General features: G+C 28.9%; 2 protein-coding genes across 2 annotated transcripts in view; both read left to right on the top strand.

The window, feature by feature from the left end:
- The first annotated feature begins 254 nt into the window (after positions 1–254).
- On the top strand, positions 255–7,307 carry LOC108690290 (2-aminoethanethiol dioxygenase). Its single transcript, XM_018197501.1, has 5 exons — positions 255–308; positions 687–767; positions 1,687–1,858; positions 3,962–4,334; positions 6,748–7,307. Exons 4-5 carry the CDS (start codon positions 4,050–4,052, stop codon positions 7,141–7,143), a joined length of 681 nt encoding a protein of 226 aa, XP_018052990.1. The 5' UTR covers positions 255–308; positions 687–767; positions 1,687–1,858; positions 3,962–4,049; the 3' UTR covers positions 7,144–7,307.
- A 3,270-nt stretch (positions 7,308–10,577) lies between these two features.
- LOC108690291 (myosin regulatory light chain 2) overlaps positions 10,578–11,773 on the top strand; it is a 7,460-nt gene continuing 6,264 nt past the window's right edge. Inside the window, exon 1 of the mRNA XM_018197502.1 lies at positions 10,578–10,682. Coding sequence (XP_018052991.1) covers positions 10,680–10,682 — 3 coding nt within the window. The 5' untranslated portion in view covers positions 10,578–10,679. The remainder of the gene's footprint in view (positions 10,683–11,773) is intronic.

Genomic DNA, 11,773 nt, shown 5'->3' with positions numbered 1-11,773 from the left:
ATATATATATATATATACCTCTGTTCTTATATTTTTAGATCTAATGGAATATGCTAATCAAATGCAAAGGCTCACAGAATGCTCAGTGAGTGGTTATAATACTAAATGCACCCATTAAATTTTAATAGGCACGCGAATTTCCATAAACGCCGACATTTTTAAAGTTTGCGGCACATGATGCTTGTTTTCCTGCTGGATTGCTAGCTGGATTAGAATCTTGCTACCGTATTGGCTGCGATGATGGCACTGACAACACCACAGCCAAAATGGCAAGATTCTAATCCTAGCTAACTTTATATGTATCTATGGTATGTGCCGTTGGGATGAAGTGTCTAGGGATATTGCAATTGCAAAGCACTAATATTTCGTGACTGTGACAGATTTACTAACCTAAATAGTCGTCAACTTTGATAATTAATATTATATTTCGGTTCACGGAGTAGAGTGATACTTTTTTCTTGTCAAATCTTTATTTGCAAAAACGCATATGTTCAGTGTATTTTAAAAACCATCAATTTTATCAAAATTTGAAGTAAATGGGGTCTTAACATTTACCGTAGCTTTGTTGATTTACCAAAATATAAATTAAGGGTGCGGTCATATAAAATTAAATTGGAACGAAACAAAAACGGAAAAGGCGAATGATTAGGGATTAATCAAAATAATTTCGTTACATTGTTTCGTAGCTAGGTTTCACATCATGAAAAATATAATTACTGAACGAAATGGAATAATCTTGATAACATATTACATAGATTCGTCTGCGTGTAAGTATTCATTACAATATATCTACAAAATATTGGATATTTTAACAATTTATATGTATTTATACATACATACATATATACAGAGTGTCTCGTATCTTTTCATTAATATATTTCAGAGAGTGAAAGAGGATAAAATTTTGAACTAAAAATTCCTTTGTCAATTTTGGCTCAGACCATTACTATCGAGTTATAAATTATTGAAAGTTAATCAATCAGATAGCATGTAGACAAAATATGCAGGAGCATAGTATGCCATGGGACTTCTCGCGCTTGCATTATCCCAATTGAAACTTATTCTAATTTTTCATATTAACAAATAAATCAATAAATAAATAAATCAAGTCTGATCCAAAATTGGCAAAAGGAACTTTTAGTTCAAAATTTTATCTTCTTTCACTCTCTGAAATATTAATGAAAAGATATGGAACACTCTGTGTGTGTGTGTGTGTGTGTGTGTGTGTGTGTGTATATATTTATTGTATTAATATTCTTGAGGTTTGCTTTCTAGATAAAGATTATGTGTTTCGTGGGTTTCCTCTGTGTTCAGATTCATTCTGGGAATGCCAATGTTTCGTGAATCTTGCAGTTCATTTCATCAGTCTTGAAGTATCAGGCTGCTCCTTGCTCTGATGAAGTGGACTACAAGATTGCAAGACTGGACATGGATGAAACCCGCGATATGCATAATCTTTATATATTGTATATTATATTAGAAACAATTAAAGTGTAATTATTGTGATTGGTGCTTAAAGGAGTATCAAGTTATTAAACATTCTTGTTATACAGATGTAGAGAGAGATGCTAACTAATTTAATATTTACAGATAACAATAAGTTTTTTATAAGCAGATAAAATAAATATTTATAATATAATATTAGTAAATTATATAGATTTTTATTAATAAATGTAATTATTGCAGAAAATGAGACTTTGGTTGTAATAAAGAATTGGATGAAGATTTGATAGCAACGATTAAAAGCATATCTGCTCTTTATGTTTTTCATCTACCTTTGAAAGGAAAAAGAAGATTACTGAAAGATGCTTTATGGAGAGAAGTCAGTATATGTTTGAAATGTACAATCTATATAGAGGTAATTATTTAGAATAACTATTGTACTTTACCTCCGATTTTAATGAAATTAGCTCATTGGCATTTTCATTCAAAACAAAAGGATCTGATGACAGAAAAACATGGCGATTGCCCTCATAAACCGAGATATCTGTACAATTTGCTACTATATTATAAATATTTATTTTATCTGTTATAAAACTTGCGATAGAAACATTTTTTTTATTATCTATTAATATTGTATTAGCAATTATGTATTTGCAAAACAATGTTTTGCAAATACAAAAGAATGTTTTGTGTGTATATAATTTGTATGTATAATTTAATATTTTTTTTAAATCATCAACTATATACTTACTCAATCAATAACTACACTTTAATTGTTTCTAATAAAAAATACATATATAAATTATTAAAATATAATATTTTATAGATATATTGCAATGAATATTTTACTGCAGACAGATTCATGCAACATGCTACCGAGATTATTCTGCTTCGTGTAAACATATTTCTCATCGTATGAAACTGAACTACAAAACAATGTAACGGAATTATTCTGTGCCTAATGTAATGGAATTGTTTAGTGCCTATCATTTGCCTTTTCCGTTTTTGTCCTGTTTCACTATTTCTAATTCCATGTGATCATATCCCAACTCACAGACAGACATTAATACAAACTACTTTTTCTTTGTTTATGCTTTAGCAAACATACACAAAGTAAAAATCTTACTGCTACGAATATGGACTTAATATTTTTCTTGCATTATTTCTTGATAACGCATTATTAAGAATTCTAGAATATAAAAAAGAAGAATATATTTCTGTATATACCCAGATAGCAAGTTGCCTGCAGGTTGCTGTTAATTTGCTTGGAATTGCTTTGCTTAAGTTGCCTCCAATATTTAAGAAAGCGGCTTCCGATTTTGCCAACTTATATTGCCTAACTAACTCTTGTAAATAACTCGATAGCAACAATTGCCCTCTTATAAATCGATTATATAACGAATTGTTAGAAATCACAGGACAACATGACAGAAATAGTTTTCGCTTAAAATCTTACCCTCATAAGTTGCCGGTAATCTGGTGGCATTTTAACTGAACGAGCTTCGTCAAACTGTCCGAACATGAATAAAATGTGATCGAAGTCCTCGGTTAGCGTAACAAGCATGATAACATTATAAAGTATCAAGAAATTTCATTTAATAAATAATAACAATAAGATTTCATTTATTCGGTAAACATTCAAAAAAAGTATTATGTTTTCATCTCAGAGTCCTTGAATCCTCCTACTTAAAAGAATTATTTCGTTAGAACACAGCTGGAAAATAATCTTAATGCTGCATTAATTAATCTTTTATTCTATGTCGTTTTTTAAAATCGAGAAATTTAACTCGATACATCCCTCTGGGATGGCGGTGCTACTGTTCGACGATGCTCCATTTCTATTCAATTAACACAGAAATGGACTAAATATTTTACGAAAACGATTTTCAATAGATTGTAGCAACATATATGGCAATAAATTTGTTATAGCATTTCTACTCGTTTGCGCAAACAACCATTCGCACAAAGCCTCTAGGTTTCGCTAAACGAAATTTAGGGCTCCTGGGTGCATTCAGAACGACATCCGCTCACTGAGCGCTCAGTGAGCTCTTTCATCTGATTGGTTTATATTTTAGGATCTAACAAAATATGCAACAAAATGTAATCAGATGAAAAAGCTCACTAAGGTTACAGACTGTCCACTTGATGCTACAAATACTTCGAAGCATTTTTTTGATTGGTCAATTAATAAAATTCTTTCTTCCGATTGGTTAATCAAAACATTTGTAACGCCAAGCTGCACTCTAAACGCTCAGTGAGAAGTTATTGTTCTGAATGCACCCATTATTGCAAGAGAAATTATTGAAGAAAAACTTATGTTAAGCACCTATTCTTTTCTTACGTTAGATAACGTTTTGTTATCTAGATAGTAAGTTAACTAAAAAGCAAAGAAGTTTTATGTTAATACTTTGTAAAATGTTTTATGACATATCATTTTTTCTAAAGTCTTTGAAGGAACATTGAATATTCAAATGTTTTTTCTTTATCAAGATAAGATATTAAATAAAATCTTTTCCAGGTATACGATTGAACATAAATACTTTATAATCGCTTGTCAATCCAGATGATTAAAAGTTCAAGAAAGAAGTGGCATAACATATTTGATTATGGCATCGGCAATCGAAATTTTGGGAAAACAAGCAATGAAAACATTTTGTGATCGCCGGTTTTGTCAAAAAAACTTAGACAAATTGTTGAATCTAATAAATAAGATAACAGCCGAGGATGTAAAACTCGATAAAAACATTCTTGATTACGTCAGTAGGCAGCCGGCACCTATGTGTGTTATGGATATATTCGAGAACAAGGATATAACAATTGCGATTTTCATATTAAAACATGGAGTCAAGATGCCTATGCATGATCATCCTGAAATGCATGGTTTGTTAAAGGTAAAAATGCTTATAGTACGTTATTGTTTGTATAAGCATTATTGTACAATGTAGAAATAGAAATCAATAGTACAATATATATAGAAATCAATATTATAATACAAAAATTATTGTATAATACAAAAATTATTCCAAAATCAAAGAACATTAGCTTAAAATTTTTGATAGGAGGTATAATAAAACTGAATAAAAAAATTCGAGTAAAAGTATGATTATAAATGCTTTCTTATAAGAAAATAAAATTGATAAAAAGATCAAACAACGAGCAATTAATTTTATCTAGAATTAAAATTAGTTCATTAAAATGTTAAGAAGGGATTAACACTGCGTGCGTGCGTGCGTGCGTGGGTGCGTGCGTGCGTGCGTGCGTGCGTGCGTGTGTGTGTGCGTGCGTGTGTGTGTGTGTGTGTGTGTGTGTGTGTGTGTGTGTGTGTGTGTGTGTGTGTGTGTGTGTGTGTGTGGTTATTCCTAATATCTTCTTCATCCAAATTATAATAAATTATAAATTAAAAGTTTGAGAACAAATTGTATATATAAAATTCTTAAATTCTTAAATTAATTAAAACGTTGAAAAGAGTCGATATTAAAGTATAAATAAAGTATAAATAAAGATAAAAATCGATCATAAAATTATGTAGTAAATTGAACACACATTAAATAATATTAAAATTAAAAACCATAAATAATTTTTTTATACGTTATATTGAAGTTTGTAAAATCGAAACTATTTCTTCATTGGTGAGTGAGAGAGAGTCAAGAAATTAAAATTCATTTAAAAAGTCATCAAAATACATATAGTCTCGAGCTGTAAATTTAAAAAATGAAATTGTGTCAAAACATTCAAAAGGAATAAATCTTATAAAATTGATAAATTAAGATGAATATTAAACTTACTAGTATCGTGAGCCTTAATCAAACAATGGAATATATATTCAAGAGTATTATAAGAGATAAAACTTTGTGCCTTAATGAACCTTAACGGAATGATAAATGAGAAAGCGTTTCGAGCAACGCATATATTAACTATAGAAATTATAAGTTTAAATCGTAAAAAATTAAAACTATTATTGAGAAATCGATTTAAATAAACAACTGTAAGAATCGTTTAAATGCTCAGTATCTTTCTGTAGATTTATATCATTTAACTGTTTTTTAATGTAAAGCATTTCGGAAATTAACCTCTTATTATAATTGAGAACAGAATCTAAAATTTTAATGTTTTTTTTTAATGGAGTGAGAAATTAAGGTTCAAAGTATGCTTTATAATTCTCGTACTTAGTTATCTTTTCATTTAATTTTTTTTTTCTTACGACCAACATAACACGCATTACACTCGTTATAATTGATCTTATAGACTCACGTTACATTTAGATTCAACTTTATATATATTATTATATATTTCTGTATATATTTTTATGTCTATATTTATTATGAACTTATTGAATTGATTCAAACATTGTAGCCTACCTTAAACAAAGATTTGTTCACCCATTTTACAACAGTATTATATAATATATAAACGGAGATATAAAATATTTTTTGTGATTAGAATTTACTACTAAATTTTACTACTAGATAGTTTTTTTAATCTAAAGACTACTTCTCTAAAAATTAATTTTAATGGATAGTAATTTTCTAAAAGCAATTTGATAAATATTCAATATTCTTCTGAAAAACAGGACAATAAAATTACTCTATCAACAAGATTGTATATTCTATGTAATTCCAATTTTATGATCTAACGAATGAAAAAAATCTTCGAATGACAAACATCTTCGCGAAAAGATCTTTTACTAATTTACAAATATTGTACCATCCTTAAAGATATTTAAAAAGCTTAAATTATAGTTGTTTTCTATTTTAAATATAAATATTATAGGCGATTATTGAACACATTTACAATATTCTGAATTTGATCGCAGCTAAAATAATCTCATGAACATATATAAAAAACAGTTATGTAGTATAAATTTACAAAAGGACAAATATTTAGATGATTCTTACATTTGTTTATTTACATCAATTTTTCAATAACAATTGTAATCTTGATATTTTATGATTCAAACTTACAATTTCTGTAATTAATATATAGTACATTAGTTGGAACGCTGCCTCATTTATCGTTAACGTTCGTTATGACATCAAATTTTAACTTAATATGGACACATATTTTGTTGTTTAATTAAACATTTTATTAAGATTAATATTCATCTTACATCTATATTAGCTTGATCTACATTTTACATCTTACTAATTGGTAAATTGATATTTTCTATAAGATTTCGCATGGTTTCATTGTGATTTTTTTTTTCGTTTTCTGAAAATTATAAATTTTGGACAAAACACATTTTGAAAGTCTGCTCCTCATACGACAATAACATATACGAATTATAATACAGATATTATAATATAGGTGATCAGTGGTATGGTAGAATTAAGCAGCTACAGTTTGAAGACAAAGAGTAATCATGTGATTAAAGCCAAGGAGGAGATTGCGGCAGTTAAGCATCGGCCTATCTGTCTTCATAGTAATTCGCCTGCTTGCATTTTTACACCAATAGAAAAAAATCTTCATGAAATTTCATGCGTGGAAGGTCCTGCAGCTTTCCTAGACATACTCAGTCCACCATACGACGTCGATGAGTTTGGCAAAGGAACAAGACCGTGTACATTCTTCAAGACAGTCAAGTCTAAATTATATACAGAATCGATAGATATAATCGAAGAAGTGCAATTATCAGTTGTAGAGAATCTGCCAGACTTTTACTCTACGAGTCTAGACTATATGGGACCTCCCTTACGAAATTAAATGTAATTTTAAGATATTTTTCACATCCCAATTTGTGTGTGAATTTTATATTTGCAATGCATAATCATATAATATATAGATTTTCACATAATTTTTATGACATAAATGTATTCAAGATTTAAGTTTTATATATTGCAGATATAATTAAACATCCATATTGTGAACTCGTGGAGATTATTGACTTATAAATTTAGTCCCAATTTTTAGGTCAATTCTATATATAATCAATATGTCATCGTTAGATGTTGAGTAGATATAATATATAAATATAATATATAGCGAATTTGGACATTTGTACTTACTAAAGATTACTATACATTTATCAAGAAAAAATTCGATATAAATATTTTTAAAATAAATATAATATAGTAAAATAATAAAATATATTAATGTTGGTATCACACTTTTAGTGGAATGCATATTGGATTTTTGACCAATTAGTGCATTTATATTATGATTTGTATTTAAATATTTTCATGTATAATAATTCTTAGAAAAACTGAAATATATATATAGAAAACTAGAATATATACACAATTAATACCTGTTGAATTCACTAAATACATTTTATGCTGACAATGCTTTTAGTGAGTAAGCTGGAATAAATAAAGAAGAAAAATATAACCGCTATATCTCTTTTTCTTTCATTTACGGTATCATACAATATCTTGGGCAATTGTGCTCATGTAATAAATATTATTGAAGCTTTGTTTTTATTAAAAAGAATTCGATAATGCTCATTTTTTTCCCTTCCTACGTATTATTATTAAGGCTTGTGCTTTATGCTTAAGCTGTTTGTATTATGGCTATCTTAAAGAAGATTATGATATACAATATTTAAAATGAGCATTATGATATACAATATTTAAAATGTAGCATTTCGAAAATATCTTGCGAAACATGTTATTGAATATCCAATTTTAAAGTGTTCAATTTATGATGTCTTTGAAATACTGTTTTAAGATGTTTTCACAATATCTATTGTATTTTGAGATTATTACTTTTCAATAATCTCATAACAAAATAATAAATGAATGAGAAATGAGAAACACAGAGAATCCTAAACTCATCTGTATTATTGATTAAATTATATAATTTTTTATATAACAATTACTTTTTTTCTTATACAGTTTCAAAAATTCTTTACCAGGATTGAAGTATACGCATTAATACGTGAGATAGAATTCATACTGAAAACAATATACAAAATTTCGAAATTGAATCTTTACTTTTTTATTCTAAAATTGCGCTCTACAGCACGTTGTGACACACATTTGCTTCATATAAAAGCTACGCAATCTGTACTTACGAAATAGTAATCCACTGACTATAGTAGTATTTGCATGAAGAAACAATATGGAATTCATCACCTAAATACAAGTGCCACTTGACCATTAAAGTTAGACATTGTACTATTAATTAATATGTATTGTACGCATAATCTTCTAAATGAATTTATCTCAGAAATATGATTGTATGCCATTATTGCCGGATTTTTCAACGTAATTCATCTGAGATATTATAATCCCCCCAAATTTAATTACATACATCTTAAAAATCTATAACGAACGTATTCCGAAAAATATTACCTCGGCCGGGAGTTGAACCCGGATCTATAAATAAATTAGATAAATTTATAAAATAAATCCATAATGTTACTCGCGCAAGGAGAATCACGCACGACGTACTTGCGTGATATAAGAATCAAATTTTACTTTACTCTCCTACTGCGCATCCTCGAAAATGGTATACCTTGTCTTCTTACATCATACTTGCTTCACATCCGCGAAATGCTCTCGGAATGAAAACATACAGCTTTACTAAATGAAAATGTGTGATTTATTTTATCACGTCAAGGTTCAAAATCAAAGAACATGAGTAACTCGTTTGGGCAGGGATTCTCTTCTGTCTTCCGATCGATGACGGACGGATTCACAAACCTGCGATGCTATCGACATGTAGAATGACACAACACTCGCAAAAATAAGATAAATTTATTTAGAAGAATACACGTATATGTATTAATTAGTTCAATATCTAACTTTGATCGTCAAGTGGTGTTTCTCGTATTTAGGTGATACTCACATAAACGGAATTCTTATTTCCGATCTTATTAATGTGGAGTTCTTAGAATTGGCTTTAGATGTAATAAAACATCATTGTTATACAACAGTTTATGTATGTATACTTGTGCATGAGATATTGATGCAATAGTTTGTAATAACGTGTCAATGACACGTGTAAATAACTAACTATTTTTAGGATCCCCTTAACAAGAAGAGAAAACTGCAAAAGAAGAACTAGAAAAATTGTTTAATAAATGAATATATTAGTAACTTAATATTTTTAATCATCGAGTTTTATTATGTATATTCGTACGCACGTGCACGCGTGCACAATTATTAATTATTATTAAAAATATATAATTAAAGAAGTGTTAAGTGTATATATTTTTTTTAAATAATAGTAAAAAAAAAAGTTTTTGAGAGATATTTTGTTTAAGAAAATCTATATATATAATGTTAAAAATTTTTAAATATTAAAAAAATTTGTTGAAGGCTGATTTCATTTTGTTTTTCATAAAAGTAACATAACAATATCATTTCTTTCAATATCCGTAAGTAATACGGTCTATAATAAATTAAAGCGGTAGGTCAAATTCGCTCGGCCTACCGCCAAATGTTCTTCGTCATTAGAACGTGCACTCTCTGGGTGATCTTATTTCGCGCGTTTGCATTTGGCGATAGACCGGGCGAATTTGGCTATTTTCATAAATTAATATCTCGTTAATCATTGCAAAAATTGCAAAATGGTAGAGGACTTTTCGATTCAGTTTAGTTCTATCTACATGACAGCATTTTGCCAAAAATTGCAGGACATTACACCCTGCATATATATGTAACATACATATTTGCAAAAACATATATACATTCTTGAATACATCGGACAGTTAGTTATTTATAATGTCCACGTGTTTGAGACATCCTGCTTTAAATCGAAAACTCAATTATGATAATAGTATGTGTAGTAACACTCCGTGGACGGCTTTTTGAAAAATCATCATTAATAAATTAAGTAGATATAATGATAAGATAAATCAATTAATATTTTATTCCGTTTCATAGTGTTATGTAAAGAAAAAATCGTTTTTCGATAATTTTCGATAATTATACTTGTTCAAAATATAATTATTTACGAGCGCTTGACTCGCTTAACTCGATTGACTCACATCGGTCAAGAAATCGGTATCTTAGCGCTGAGATGTCCGTTGGTACGAGAACCGTCAGAGTTTTAACTCCCTGGCAAACTGTTTTATTTGAAACGTCGAAAGGGTCGCTATTTTGAGGCGACTCGCACTAAATATGGTCAGATAGACGCTATACCCGGGGCAGGATACTTCGACTTGGACAACCTACGGTTCGCTGGTGGGGGAGATCCGCAGAAGTTACTTAGACAAGTTCGGCTCTTTGATTCGGACAGTTGGTACATCGTGACCATCTCGTATTGTCCATCTCTTAGAAATCGATCTATAGACAATGGTAAGTACGCATCGAGAAATGTGCCTTGTCAACGTCATCTATGGACTGTTTGAGAATCGCGCATGATCTACCGAATCGAATTACGAAAAGAATTACGAAGGACCAAGTTTATATCTATGTGATCAATATGCAGAAATTCATCAAACTACGAATAAATAAGTGCATTCAACAAAGATGGATTACGCGTTGTACCAGGACCGATATATACTGAGTGACTAGCTGCCATTGATATTATATATTAGTGACAATAAAGTGCAGCATCAGTGATCTTCGTCAGATTTTTTAACAAGCCGCTTGAAATTCTGATATTACTAGTTCCATCATGAACTGTAAATGAATATGCATGTTTTTGCATATTCATCACTTCTTCTCTGAAACTTTAAAATTAAAAATATTTGCACATAACAAATAAGTGTATACTTTCATATATACCACAACTCTATAATAATAAGTCATCGTGGAATTGCAAATACATACAATATCATTTTCTCGTTCAGTTCAAGTATCTTTCCTCTTTAATATACACGATAGATTTAAAATTAAATAAAAATAAAAATAAACACATTACACATATGAAACTTTTATACAGAAAAATAAAAGATGGAACTTTTATTTCATATAGAAAATATTTATTTTGCTAGTAAAATAAAATATATATATTCCCAAATACTACAGTTTCATTTTTCTAATTATGACAGTAAAAATAATTATATAAGAATGGTAATACGAGAGGCAGTGCGATAACTGAATGCTCACTCTATATACGTCTTGGCAGCTTTACAATGCGATTCTATTCTTAGTACCGGCAGCGCCCCATAAATTTTCTTATGCGATAATTGGACTAGGCTTCTCAATTTCATTTACAGAGTCCAACAAACATAGTTATGCATATATTAACAAAATAACTTTTATATTTTAATTTATTCCTTTTTTCTTTTTATTCTTATTTCTATTCTGAAGAAATCGCATACATTTTTTTTGTTTTTTTTTCTGAATCTGTTTTTTAAGATAACAATAAATAAAAATAATTTAAAATATAATATATTTCTAATCCAGTGTAATAATCAAGTATAATAATATTTTTTAATTAA

The sequence above is a fragment of the Atta colombica genome, unplaced genomic scaffold (genome assembly GCF_001594045.1).
Source record: "Atta colombica isolate Treedump-2 unplaced genomic scaffold, Acol1.0 scaffold302, whole genome shotgun sequence".
NCBI classification, from domain to species: domain Eukaryota; kingdom Metazoa; phylum Arthropoda; class Insecta; order Hymenoptera; family Formicidae; genus Atta; species Atta colombica.
The sequence above is the reverse complement of the archived record's forward strand: the minus strand, read 5'-3'. Positions and strand labels throughout refer to the sequence as shown.